The 14,478-nt window shown below is 52.9% G+C and overlaps 1 protein-coding gene across 1 annotated transcript in view; it reads right to left on the bottom strand.

Annotated features, from left to right (window-relative positions):
- Znf423 (zinc finger protein 423) overlaps nucleotides 1-14,478 on the bottom strand; it is a 244,273-nt gene that overhangs the window by 22,749 nt on the left and 207,046 nt on the right. Inside the window, exons 5-6 of the mRNA XM_026789188.1 lie at nucleotides 2,053-2,184; nucleotides 533-648 (exon numbers count right to left, since the gene is read on the bottom strand). Of these exons, the coding sequence (XP_026644989.1) occupies nucleotides 533-648; nucleotides 2,053-2,184 (248 nt within the window). The remainder of the gene's footprint in view (nucleotides 1-532; nucleotides 649-2,052; nucleotides 2,185-14,478) is intronic.

A 14,478-nucleotide genomic window follows, 5' to 3' on the forward strand; every position in this document is an offset into this window, starting at 1 on the left:
CTAGTAGGCACGTAAACTCTTCCATGTTAATAAGAATTTCCTGGAGAAACCAGTGGGACAGAAAGTTCTGCACCCAGATCCAGATCTTCAGAAAAATCAGGCCCATGGGACTCAGGGGCAGGACTGCAGGTGTCCACCCAGTGGTGCCCAGCATGAGGATCCCTTGGTTATGAGAGACTCCGGAGGATCAAGGAAGCTGGTGGAGACCCTTATGGCCACCTGAGGGCCACACTGGCCTTACTATTTATTGCCCTTCCTCTGAGCTGGAGCCAATAGACATCCACTACTTCTTATATTCCAATTGCCTGGGCAGAGCTGAATTCAGGCTGCATGAGCCACACAGACCACAAAGACAAACCCAGGCAAAGTCTATCAGATGATCTGGGAGGAGAACATGATGGGTTGGAGCTGGAGTTTCCTGTTCCAAGCTCAGCCTCCTTCTGTAGGCTTCCCCAAGAATACACAGGCTGGCACACACTATGCCAGCTGGTCAGGAGTGCAGCCGCTGGCGCGCAGAGGCTGCCACACTCACCTGCAACTCTGTCTGGAAGAAAAACTTCTGCGGGCACTGGGAGCAGTCGTAGATTTTGTCCTCCTGTCCGTGCACGGCAAAGATATGCTGCTGCAGCTTGTTGGCCTGGACGAAGACTGCACACACAGACACGACAGTCAGAGGCCAGCTTCAGCCTCAGTCCTACCACCTCTCCCCAAGCAGGGATCACCCAGGCACAGCCAGGGTTAGCCAAGAGTATCTCTGGGAGCGTTAGTACCCATCAGGGGACCTTGACGCTGAAGAACTAAGTTTGCCACTTAGTAGCTGTGCAGCCTTGGGGGAAAAAAAATCAAGCTCTCTGGGCTCTGGACCTTGCTTTAAACACTGGAGTTAACTGTAGTAGACACCTCACCGGATATCTGGGAGGATCATATGGGCAAATATGGGCGAGGTGTCTAAATGAACGAAGTAGCTCATGCTTAAAGATGGTGGATGGACCCTCTATCAGCCAAATGCCTTCGCCCTGGCAAGGCAGTCATTGTTCTTATCCTATCTGACAGAGAAGAAAACCAAGGATCCAGGAATATGAAATGACTTGCCCAAGGTCCAACTGCAAGCAGGTTGCCGAGACAAGATTGGAATTAGGTCAGCAAAGCACAGTGCCTGGTAGCAAGCAGTTAGGCAACCCCACGAATCACGGCTCCTGTTGTCAGGGTTCCTGTCTGCATCCTTGCATGGGATGCTAACAGATGGGCAGGGGATCCTGAGTTGCGGGAGGGAGGGAAGGACCAGGGTGTCCCAGGGTGATGGGACCCCACAGGCATGTGCAGACACACGTGTGTCATAAGCAGGTCATAGCAGTGGCTTCTTCACCTCCCAAGTGGCAGCCCAGCCCTGGGCACACCCAGGAGGTCACCCAAAGCAGCTGTGTGTCTGGGACGAAAGCACTTCAGAGATAGCCTCCTGCCAGGCACCCCCTGGGGTGGGCTTCCCGCAGCGGTAGACAACAGATGTCAGGGAGGCCGGGAGAGCCCAGCTCCCTGTGCACACCGGCTGCCATCTGGGCAGCAGGAGGGGGCCAGTAAAGCCCCCGAGATGTGCCTCAGGCCGGGGACAGCCGCTCACTTGCTGGGGTTGGCAGCCAGCCTGGGGGCTGGAGACGTGGCCAACAAAGCTAGCCTTGAGCTGCTTGGATGAAGCCTGGCTGGGACAGGGGACTCAAAAGCTGGAAGTGGAGGGTATACAGAGCAGCTCCACTGACGCTGGGTGGGTGGAGGCCATGGCTCCACGGAGCATCGAGGGACCCAGAGAGGGCTGGGCAACTGCAGCAGAGATGCAGTGGAGGGAACAGTCACTCAGCTACAACAGGAGGAGGGACAGGAAAGGTGTCACCCAAGCTGCCCAAGAGGAAGGTACAGGTGGGTTATGGGTTAGCTTTGTATGCAGGTGATCCAGGGTTCAAAAGAGAGGGAGGCTGAGAGGCTAGGCTCCAGTCATGACACAGGGTAGGCTCTTCCCCACTCCCATGCATTCTTGTCGTCCCCACATGGGTACCATACCTGTGAAGCACACGGGGCACTTGAAAGTACCACCCATGCCCTCAAAGCTGTGCTCAATAAGGTGGCAGAGGAGCTTGGCTGGGGAGTCGAACATCTGGTTGCACAGCTTACACTCGTGGTTAATGCCTTCCTCTGCAAGGTAAAGTGACAACTTCAGTGATGCTCACACAGGAACAACCGGCACCAAGATACTACACCAGTCCCGGGACATCCCACACCAGCCCCAGGACACCTCCCTGCACCAGTCCTGGGACACCCCACACCAGCCCCAGGACACTGCCAGTCCCGGGACACCCCACACCAGTCCTGGGACACCCCACACCAGACCTGGGACACCCTACACCAGCTGTAGGTCACCCTGCACGAGTACATCTCTGATCACCAGAATTGAAGCTGTGTAGGGACCACAGACACAAATCAAATCTCTGCTTTGGATGGCCCAGTCCTGACTCTTGCAGCAGCCAGGATTTGGGTTTAGATGTAGGTATCTGAAATGTTGGTCATGTTTCCTCTGGTCACAAGCCATGTTCAACAGCTTGAGTTCTGAGATCCCGTGGAAAGGGGGGCATATCGGGTACTCGATGGTGAAGGGAGTAACCAGGTCTTTAGAAACCCAATGCATATTCATCGGGTGTGTGTGATGTGCAAGAACTGGTTAGAAGTGGAGAATGAAAGAGATGTCTTTCCCTCACTCCAGTGGGGCTGGGGGCCACGGCGCATCGGCTGCTAAGCTGCTCTGAGGGTTACTCTAGAAGTACAGGGTCAGAGAGGACAGAGGAGGAGAAGGTGGGTGGGGGAGCTTTGTGCAAGCCTAGAAGTTGCAACAAGCAAGTGTCTCTTGTGGAAACATTTGCCCACGCTGCGGGTCACAAGAATGGACAGACTCCTCCCTTTGCTTCCTCCCAGAACAAATGCTCCCACCCGGGAACTGCTTCAACACCTAAGCCTTCCCTCCAGGGTGCCCAGAGAGTGCAATGAGTCACTTGCTGGGCTGGAGCTGAGATCCACGCTTTTAGCCCAGGGGTCAGAGGAGGCATGGGCTCCCTTACTTGAGTATCATGCCAGCCAGAGTAGGCATGGGCTTCTGCAGCTCACTATGACTCAGTGTCTTCTCTTAGAAGCACTCAGGACCACCCTTCCTCTTCTAGCCAAGGTGTGAGTTAACGAGTTAATTCATATAAAACAGCATAGCCAGTGCTCAGTCAGTGTATACTGCTGGGCATGGCTGTGCTGGCAAAAATGCAATCTGGGACAGCCAAGGACACAGCCCTCCCTTGGCTCCCCGGGGGAACTGGGCTCACCAAAGGTGCCAGGTGCTCTGATTTGCCCTCAAAGGCAAGAATTAGGTAGCAGAGGGGCTCTGCTGGTGGCAAGCCACAGACACAGATGGGCTGAGCCTCCTGGCGAGTCCCTGGGTCCCCAGGCCCTGGCAGGAATGCTGGGACAGCAGGCTCTCATTCCCCTGGCCCGGCTCATCCCCCACACCCGGGGCACCCCCACAGCTGAACTGCACACTCGTATGTGCAGGTGGGCCTGCCCCACATAGCCCAGTGGCTGGAATCTGCCGGGTTTTTGTCGTGTCCCTAGAGCCCCAGCAACTAGGCCACGTGCACTCGGCAGAAATGCGGGCAGATCCTCCCTGTACACTGGTGGAAAAGAGACTCATTGACAAGTTTGGGGACATGGGGCAGGCTCAGCACGCTTGCCACAAAGGCCCCGCGCACCTCCTCCAGTTCCCATGGGAGACACTCATTGTAATTAGAGATGACTTCCAGTGTGGGGGGCTGCCTCTAAAGACCCCCCAACATGCCCTGCACTCCTCCCCCACTACACCAACAACGCTTCTCAGAGCCTGGTGCATGGATGAATGAGTGCATGCAAGCCTGGTGAGAACCACCCCCTCTGTGTGGTTTTCCTACGGCAATGTGGACAGCAGGAGTGAGGGGCAGCGGCGAGAGGATTCTACAGACCTTTTACACCAGCAGGCTCAGAAGCAGTACTGCTGACTAGGAAATGGGATTTCCAGGAAGAAGAAACAGGTTCAGAGAATGAGGTCACTTGCTAAGATTGGGGTGTTGTTCTGTGCAGCATACAAAGATGATCACATGTGCGTGCCCCACTCCCACCACCCCACCTCACCCACGAGCAGCAGCCTCTCACTGCTCCGGAATCCAAGACTTCCCAGACCCAGCACCTGTGGGCAAGGATGCAGATGCTGCCTTGGTGTGCGCAGCTCCCAAGGCACAGGCTACCTAGAGCGGGCTCAGGAAGCCGTCCTGAGGAGAGGCGCCCAGCTGGGCCTCTCTCTGCCCCTGTTTGGCTAGAAGCTGGCTCTGCAGCAGAGCTGAGCGTTGGCTGACTGCTCTGACTCCAGAGCAAGCCTTTCACCGCTTGGCTGTGAGCGGGGCTGGGGCTGTCTCATATACAAACACTGAGAGGACAAAGAAGGCTCCTGCAACTTGTAAATCAGAGAAATCATGTCTGACAGTCACTTTCCGTTTCATGAGCGCCGAGCAATTCATCAGCTGCTCCCCTCTGATTCACAGAGGCAGCTCCGCCCAGCACCCGCGTTCATAAATATGTGCACAGTCAGGCGGCCCTGAGCCGCCAGCCGCTTGCGGGGGCCTAAACGGCTGACAAATCACAGCCCAAACCTGTGTCAAAGTGAGGTTCTGGGCTAATTAGATCAAAAGCCCAGCAGACAGACAACTGCCTGTCTGGGACCCTTTCCTCTGTCTCCCCCAAGTGCTTGAAAGAGTCAGACCTGGGGAAGGGGGGTGAATAGCGCAAGCAGAAAAGTCCAAGGGTGAGGGGACAACAAAGAGCCTGGGGGTTCCCGCAGACCTAGGAATGTCTTTCCCTCCGTTTGGCCTTTGATTTGCTAGTCTTCACAGGCCAGGCTCCTCCCTATGGCAGGGTGGGCTGCACTCCCTGGGGTGCCCATCAAGTGCACCTCTGCCTAGAAAGCCAGCCTGGAAATGGGGGAGGGCCAGGAGGCGGTGAGGGACTGTCCTAGTTAGTGTGACAAACGCTGCTGGCTGGCAAGCGGGGTGCATATGCCCCACCGCCAGCAAACCCCGCCCGCCCGCCACCATCACTCTCACCCCCAGGCGCCAACAGCCTCTCCTTCTGTCCCAAGACCTCGGTACCCTCCGAGAATCACTTTTCTGAATTATATAAGATTGCACAGAGCTTGCCACACCTCGGAGCAGAATGACAAAGCTGTCTGGGAGCTCTCGGGCCTCTCCGCCCCAGTGTGGGAGCTGGGGGACTTTGTGAGTTAAGACTCACAATCACTTCCATCCTCCTTATCCCCCCCCCTTTTTTTATAAGGCATGACAGGCATCCATAAGAGAGACCTGCCTGCACACCTCAAGTGAGCTACACAGCCCCGCTCGTTCGTAAAGTGAAATGCAGATCTCATCCTAAAATTCAGATCTGCCTCCTGCTCCCTGGGAGTCACGCTGGCACAGGGAATCTATTGATTTTGTCTAATTTTTTTTTAAAGTAAAAATAAGTCGAGCTCGGTGGTACACACCTGAATCCCAGCACTCAGGAGGACCTGCTGTGAGGTCAAGGCCACCCTGGGCTACAGATTGAGTTGGAGGACAGACTTAGCAAGAGCCTGTCTCTAAGACAACTAGATAAACAAACAAACAAACAAACAAATAAAAGTCACGACGTGCCAGACAAATAAGCCACCAAGCATGAAGCTTCCAGGGCCCCTGTTTTTCTTTTTCTTTTTTCCTCCTCTGCTCGGGAATAATAAGTGTTAATTTTACACTTCATTTCTCAAAAAAATAATAGGATGTGCGTTTGCTTAAAACCAAGTCAGCGCACTGGAACCTTTCAGGCTGAAACTGTGTCACCCAAAAGGGGAGCTGAGGGCTTTGTGGAAGAGCATCGTGCAGAGATGATGGCTCCCTGTAATGTCCTCGGCCCCGACTTTTGTCTCCAAAAGCATTTGATCCGTGGCAGACACATACTTATTTCCATACAGGTCTTGGAGGAAGCCAGGAGGAGAGAGAGCCGATTATCAGAACCCTGAAGGTGAGACGCCAGTGGGTCCCGCTGATGTCAAAGGCAGGCCAAGCGCACACTCAGAGGCCATAATTTGCTGCCTGGGAGGGAGAAGCAGCAGGCTGTGGAGGGAGTGGACAGGGCATTGTTCTTGGACTCCACGGAGCTGAGCAGACCCGCTCCAGACACACTGCCTGATCTGGATCTGTTGGCAGAGACTGCACTGGAAAAGGTACCGTTATCATTAATGTGTATCCCTCTTTAGGAAGGGGGCTGGTGACTGCTGCCTCGTGTTGGTGGGAGGCACAACTAGTCACTTACATTCAGGAAGTGGTAATGAAGGACAGGCAAGTCCGAACTAGAAACACTTGGGTTTGAGCCCCAGCGCCACTAACATTTACTATGCATATTTGCGTGATTCACGTAACCTCTTTGTGCTTATGTTTCTGCTAGAAATTGGGAAGAATCATCACAGGGTTTCCACAAGGCAGGCAGGCAAGCAGACTGTTTCTACCATGGGACTTCTGCCCTTGTTGAAACTCTTCCCAAACATCCATAACCTCCACTTCTCCTTACACTCAGACCTCCTTGAAAAGGCCTCGGGGACACCTCTCACGAAACCATGGACACTCTGCATCTCTTCTCGCATTTTTCCTGTCTTTATAACCCTTGGGGGTGCTTGCTACCCCCACAAGGCTGTGGCCCTGGATGCTGGGCCACAGGGTTGGGTGGATGGGTGGAGTTTCCTGACAGCCTGAGGCTGCACAGGTCAGCAAGAAACAACTCCTTCAATGCCTGGAAGATCGGAGAAGGTGCTGGGAAAGGCTGTCACATGCCTGTGGGCACTCCCAACCACAGTGATCTCATATTTAATCTTTGGATCCTCTCAGAAGCACGGCTGTTTTCTGGCTCCCTCAACTGACCCGGGAGACGACCTCAAGAGAAATGAGCCTCTCCAAGGACATCCATACTTCCTCCTTTCAAAGTCCACACTACCCTTAGAAAATGTAAGAAAAGGCAGAAGACTGGACGACCAGAGCCAGAAAGACAACCCGTGCTCCTTAATCTTTTTTTTTGGGGGGGGGGGGGTGGCAAGCTGACAGTGACACTCAGACCCCGGGACAAAAAGGCTGAAAATCAAACACCTGCCCTCTGGTGCCTGGGACAGCCAAGGGGGTGTCGTGCCACCGGGACAAACAGTGAATCAGGGGACACTGCAACAAGTTGCAGCCTCAGAATTCTGACTGGAGGAGGGGCCCATTTCAAGTGAGCTCAGCATGGCCTTGACCCTCATTCACCCTTTTTGCAGATGTGGTGCAGGCAAAAAAAAGGGCAAAAAGAAAGCCCCCATTTTCCATGTTTGAGTTGGCTGGGCCCCTTGCTAGCACTAACTCAGGGTTGGCAAGAGAGCTGGGGACTTTTCCAAGCTGGGGAAAAAGAGTGGCGATGTAGGATGGAACCCCGCTGCGGTATCATCCTTGGGATAGCATGGCTGCAAGTAGGGGAAATGCAAGGAATTGTGGTCCTTGAAGCCATCACTTGGCCACCAAAGAAGAGCCCTGTGGGCGTACTCCACAGTGTCAGGCCTGAGGTCCACAGCCTGGCCCAGACATACCCCCAAACCTCCACCCATGGGGAAAAGCAAGGGTGGCGTGTTCCAGCTCTCTAAGTAAATGAGGAGGCAGGAAGTATGTGTGGTGGGGAGACCCAGGAGAGAGCACCCTCTCCCGCACCTCCCGCTAAGTGAAAGCCTGTAGACTGGAACAGGAAATAGAGAGTTGGCTCCTGGGAGTCAGTCCTTTGTTGTCATCCAGGAACAAAAGTCTCTGGGCAGAAGAGGAGAGGGCAGGTGAGTCTGAGCACAGACACCACCCTGGGGGCGGGAGGAGGTGGTGAGAGGTGGTGCCAATGGGTGAGAGTTGAGAAGGGTCAAGGGAAAATGCCGGTGGGCACGCAGAGGTGACCCTGGACCTGGCAGCCCTCACGTATCCCCCAGATCTCGCACCTTAGCTCCTGGGGGGAGAATCTCAAGCTCAGCTTCAGACCCAAAGAGAAGATGGCTTTTTAGGCGCTCTGGTGTGGGGCTTGTACTGAAATTGGACACCCACCCATGTGGCCCAGAGACTGCTGGCCAGAGCACAGCACACCCAGCTCTATCTAAAGTTGCACTTTGCCCACACCAGCTAATGTAGGAAACCATTTGCTATAGAAAGAGATACCGGAAACCCCATGAACTAGTGACCACGGCTCCCTGCAGCCCCCAGGCATCACCAATACCCTGCCCCGGTGCTCAATGCTATGTGCCCCTTGACACTCCATACCAGTCAGGGAGGCTCAGTGGCTACTTGAAGTCCCCACTGTCACTGCGGCTGCTACCCCCACCTTGGGCTCACAGTTTCCTAATTAATCCTGGAGGATGGGCTGTACCCCTCATTTCCCCAGGGGTACTTTTCTAGGCCTGTCTGGCCAGGAGGGACCCATCATCACACTCCCCCGGTGTTTCAGGAGGGCCTATAAATGAGCTCTGGCAGCCTGAACTGGGGCCCCACAGGGACCCAAAGCCTCTTCAAAACAGAGCCCTGACAATTAGGCAGTCTGAGTTTTGAAAGGCTTGGGATTGATGGCGTGGACAGTAAAAATATCACCTGGGGAGCTGGGTGTAGTCCTTGGAGGGTTGCCTGAGGTCAGTTGCTATGGCAACAGAGAATGAGCTCAACCTTGTAACTGACCCTTATCTTTTTTTGATCTGTGGGCCACTTGGGGCCAAGGCTTGAAATCAACTGGAAAATAATCCGGTCACATATCAGAAGGAAAACTATTTATACTTATTTACCCGGGTACCCCTCACACACACCCCATCTCCTTAGATGGGGAAGCTGAGGCCACGGTGATCCGGTGACACCGTACCAATGCTATTTATACTTATTTACCCAGGTACCCCTCACACACACACCATCTCCTTAGATGGGGAGGCTGAGGCCATGATGAGCCAATGACATCACACCATTATACATGGAGGCTATGGGATTTTAGGGAGAAGGAAGCATGACTCTTCCTCTACAGAATGTAGCCACTGTCATGGACAGGCCCCATGTACATGGGAGGATTTATCAGCTTCTTCCCATAGTCCTTTGCTCTCTCCTAGACTACCCTGGGCCTTCCTGACTCTTGCTGTCTAGTCAAGTCCACTAAGCAGGTAGACTCTGCAGGAGCCTCTATTGTCTGCTGTGTGGGAGCACTGTGGGAGCCTGGGAGGGTCCCCTCCTGACTCTCCCCTGTGCCAAAGGTTTGTTCTAGTTGTGAGACTCAGAGGCGTGGGGCGGGTGTGCATGCTTTTCCATAATAACTGAGGTGAACCCTGGGACTAGATGGGTGACGGGCAGTCTCACACCTTGGGAAAGGTTAAATTGGCCGGCTTGGCTACCCACACCCTCACCTAGGATTCCAGGGCAAGACCAACCATATGACCAATCCGGTCCTCCAGGATGTTGCTCTCCTAAGTTCCAAGTACTTTGCTTTCATCACCTCCAAAACTGAAATCCAAAGACTCTGGATGGTTCTATTGACTAAGCGTTCCCGAGAGCCATGTCAGGGGGTCAGATCGCAGCCAGAGGTCAGCAAAGCCAGAGTGATTCTGGGTAGGCATCACTGGAGAATTCTTATCATAGCCAAAGTGACGGTCTATCACGCCACCTGGCAGGTGCCTCTTCAAACAAGCAAGGGAACAAGTCTGGGGCTGTCCAGCTCAAAAGCTGTCCAGCACGAAGGCTGTCCTGCCTCTACCACAGAACATGCACCCCCTTTTTTTGGAGTGGGGGGAGTCCAAGACAGGGTTTCTCTATATAACAGCTCTGGCTGTCTGGGAACTCGCTTTGTAGACCAGATTGGCCTCAAACTCAGAGATGAGCTTGTCTTTGCCTTCCAAGTCCTGGGATAAAAGGTGTGTGCTATCACAGCCCAGCACCAAACACTTTCAGAACACGCAGTTTGCTTCCCAGGGCTGCGGGAGAGTGAGGGGAGATGGAAAGGCCACAGACGAGGCTACTCTGTACTCAGAAACTGGTGCCCACTGTGTCCAAACCCTGGTGGGCAAATCAGAACAATACCGCCCTGCTCACCTTCCAGAATGCATGGCCTGTGCCTCATGCGCTTTCCTGTCAGCACCACCCAAGGCATGTTTAAACTGCCTCGCCTGGCACTGCAGTAGGTAGGGGGCAAGCATCAGACTTCTGCCATCTCTTTAAAGAGTTCACGTCAGCTTCGTCACCACCCTCCATATTGCTCCCATATATGTTCTGACCTGTGCGGATTCCAGGCCCCTTCACCCAACTGACAGTCATGGCTGGAGGCTCGCAGCCCCTTCCCGTGGCAGCAGGATTGGGCATTCCCTGCACCTCTCCTGCTGACTCTCTTGTTTCTCTGTGGTTCCCCCTGTTGCTCTTTCTTAAATCCATGTTTATGTTGTGTGTGGATGCGTGTGAGAGTACATGTGTACACACAGAGGTTAAGACAGCTTTTCAGGAGTTGGGTCTCTCCCTCCACCCGGTTAAGCCAGGGTCTGCTCGCTTCTGTCACTGTTGGGTCCTCCAGGCTGGCACATTGCAGTAAGAGATGCACATCAGTACTTTTTATTTCTAGGATTTATTATCATTGTGTACATGGCATTCTATCTGCATGTTCACCTGCATGCCAGAAGAGGGCATCAGATCCCATTATAGATGGCTGTGAGCCACCATGTGGCTGCTGGGAATTGAACTCAGGACCTCTAGAAGAACTGCCAATGCTCTTAACGGTTGAGCCATCTCTCCAGCCCCACATCTGACTTTAAAAACAACAACAACAACAACAAAAAACCTGTTCCAGCGATCAAACTGAAGTCAACCAGGACTGTGCAGTAAGCACATTTACCTGCTGAGCCATCTCCCAGCACCTTGTTCTCTCTCAAAACCCAGGGGGACTTTCTTCCTTGGAGGTCAAAGAAGTATGGAAGGGAAGTCTGGCTCAGGTCCGTGTGTGCCCCTGTGCCTTGCCCCTAGCCAACTTCTCTGCAGCTGGGCCAGTGTAAGCGGCTCCCTAACTTGAAAAGCCCCAAGAGCTCAGTCAATCCTGGAGTGGTTTGGGTGGGACACTGCTGGGGAGTCTTGCAGCATCCCCACTGGGGACAATGACAGAAAAACCAACCTCTAGCTCTCTGCATAGAGTGTGACCTCCAGGACAAGGTGACAGGTTGCCTGGGTAAAAGAAATGTCACCAAGGGATAGAAGGTACCTTCTGAGCAGAAAGAGGAAGAGTGGAGGAACCCTCAGCAGCGGCACTCAGACAGAAGAAGGAGATGTCTTCAATAGCAACAACGAGACACATGCTCGTTCTAAGCAGCGGAGATCTCTAGGAGGCTGATGTGGCAGAGTCCTTGCCTAGCGCATGCGAGATCTTTGGTTCAATTCCCAGTACCACAAAAAAACTCAATTTAAAAGAAACTCTCTCTACCTCCAGCCCTCTGGAACTTGAAACTTGAGAGGATTTGAAATATATTGAAAAGGAGCTGGTCCCCAGCCCTCCTCACAACCATACCCTTCTTCCTTCTGCCTGCCACACTGAAGACTGATGTCCCAGAAAGTGAAGATTCCACACCCCCTGCTCAGCTGCTTCGGCCGCCTGGGCGCGAGTAACTTCGCCTCCTTTAGCAGATCGCTGATCTTAGATTAGTTTCCCCAGCAAGGCAACTGCCTAAGATTCCATCTTGTTAATAATCCTCAGATTAATGGCCTCTAATAATATACAATTAACGTGACAGGCAGGCTCCAAAGCCCTCATTGTCACCAGCCCTGCCGAGGACAGACGAATTACCCCTGCTTCAAGGGTTTTCTCTGCCGTTGGCATCACTTTTTGTCCCTACCAAAATCATCACTTGAAATGAGTGACAGCATAGGAGAAAAAAAAAAAGCCAGGCAGTGGCTTAAGTGGATGTAGAGACACAGCACGTGGTGGCTGAGAAGGAGCCACACCTTCACTGGCCTTCCCAAGGTCAGAGGCAAAATGGACCTTGCACTCAGTAGGACCTAGAGTAAGAAAAACTGGTGCTCAGATAGCTTGGAACCTACAGTCCACTGCTTTCTTGACTCTCTTTAGCCTTTAACTGGACATGGAGCATCCCAACCTCAGCAGAAAAATCAGGGGACAGAGAGTGATGGATAATTTCTCTTGGAAATTCTTTTCCTTAAAAGAAAAAAGATAAAGGCATCTTCTAGATCTATACTGTCCAATATGGCAGGCAGTTCCTGGTCACTCTTGGCAATTCATATTTGAATTAGTTACAGTTAAAATGAAACCCTCAGTTCCTCGGTCAGGTCTCAAGGACTCATTCAGTGGGGCTGCCAGCCACCAGTTAGAACAGTGTATCCCTGCAGAGGGTTCCTCGGGATAGTGCAGAGGCAGGATGCGTCATGGTGAGGAATGCCGGGACCCACATATACATGTGTGTCAAAGCACAGCACACCTCAACTCAGAGAGAGTGGGGGCCACAGTCAGCTAAATCCACCATCAGGAATGTGGGCGCCAAAGGCAATGGGTACACCTCACCTGGGCAACACGGCCCAACAGGGCCCCTGCTATTTGCCACCATAACTCTGTGTGGCTGCCCTGCATCTCCAAATGGTTTCCTATCAGGTGTGTCTAGCCAGGGAAAGAAAACTCACAACCCTAGGTATGACTTCTAATGAATCCACATGGCTGCACACCACTGCAGATCTGAAAGCCGTAAAGAGGGTGACTAGGAGCCAGGCTGTCTGTGAGAATGAAGACCCACCCACCCTATGGCTTGCTGGCATTGCTTGTGATTGCCTTGTATGGACCTGCTTACACGGGAGTGGCCCTGACCCTCAACTTAACTCTACCTTCATAAAACAGCATGGCCACTCTGCTCCGGACAGGTAAGAGTCTGGTGAATGTGGGAACATTCAAGAAGAATGGGGTGTGTCTGAAGGGTGGATCCAGAGCCTGACAGACAGTATATGATGGATCTGAAACATACAGCTGTTCTAGAAGCCCACAGGCCACCCCACCACGGAACCTGCCCTGGCCACAGCATCTCCATGGGTCAGCAGGAAGGTCAGCAACCAGGAGATACCTGCTGAACGTCAAAGCCGAAAGAGAGGAACCAACCGGAGGAGTCCGCCTTTTAAGTCCATCAAGGAAGGCATACATGTGTTTCCAAGCCTGACTGTAGGGCTCCTACTGCTGCTTGTGAAACCTCAATCTCAAAGAAGTAGGGTTTTTTTTTTTGATTTTTTTCTGTTTTTGTTTGTTTTCCTGGGACCTGAGTTCAGTGAGAAGAAAAGCCCATACTAGAAATTTGAAGGCAACATGAAATAAATGAACAAACACACTCACATGAACGACACTTCCTACAAGCAAGCAGTCACATGAGTCCAAAGGAGGATGGGGGAAGCGTTCTTCTGCCTTCAGTTTAGTGGGAGAACCACACACACAGCAAGGCAGAGTGTCCCAAGGTGTGCAGGCTTCCATGGGATTCTTAGGACCATCCTCCCTTGTCCACTGATCCCCGCTTCTTCTCTATGTGTCCTCATTTCCAGGCCAAGCCTAATGCCATCCCTGAACATCTTCCCCCAGTAGGCACAGGACAGCGGTAAGAGAGCCACATTATTTAGCTCCAGGTCATATTAGTGCTGATTGGTTCAGCTCTGAAGCCGGGAGACTCCAGACACTTCCTCAGGATGCTTTGGTGGCAGCACCTGGGCATTTCAGAGCCCTGTAGCATTGCTGCTGGCCTCTGGCTATGCTGCCATCTGCCCTGCAAGTGAGGTGGGTGAGGGTCTATGATGATCCCATTGACCAGGATGAGGTAGTTCAGAGCAAGAGCCCTAACAGCCCCTAGCCCAGAAGGGCAGAGGACAAGTGACAGAGTGGACTAGAAGGAGGGGAGCAGGCTTTCTGCTGAGTGGCTAGAGATGACAGCAGAAAACATACAGGGAACCTCTGCTGCTCAAGCAAGCTCAACAGGCTGGGAGGAAATGTGGACATCGGGTCTCGCACGGTGGTAAGATGCACACCCCACCTCCAGCCCCATATAGTTTTGGTTTCCATGGCACCTTTTCCTTTCCAGAAATGGCATTTTTCTAGATTCCTTAAAAAAAAAGCTGGGCGTGGTGGCGCGTGTCTTTAATCCCAGCACTCGAGAGGCAGAGGCGGGTGGATCTCTGAGAGTTAGAGGCCAGTCTGGTCTATGGAATGAGTTCCAGGACAGCCAGGGCCACACAGAGAACCCTGCCTTAACAAACAGAAACAAACAAAACAAACAAACAAACAAAAGAAACAAACATGGAGAGAGGGAAAGGGAAGGAAATAAAGAAAAAGAAAAAAAACCCGGAGAGAACAAAATAGCACCTC

Source organism: Microtus ochrogaster, unplaced genomic scaffold (assembly GCF_000317375.1).
Source record: "Microtus ochrogaster isolate Prairie Vole_2 unplaced genomic scaffold, MicOch1.0 UNK15, whole genome shotgun sequence".
Taxonomy (NCBI): domain Eukaryota; kingdom Metazoa; phylum Chordata; class Mammalia; order Rodentia; family Cricetidae; genus Microtus; species Microtus ochrogaster.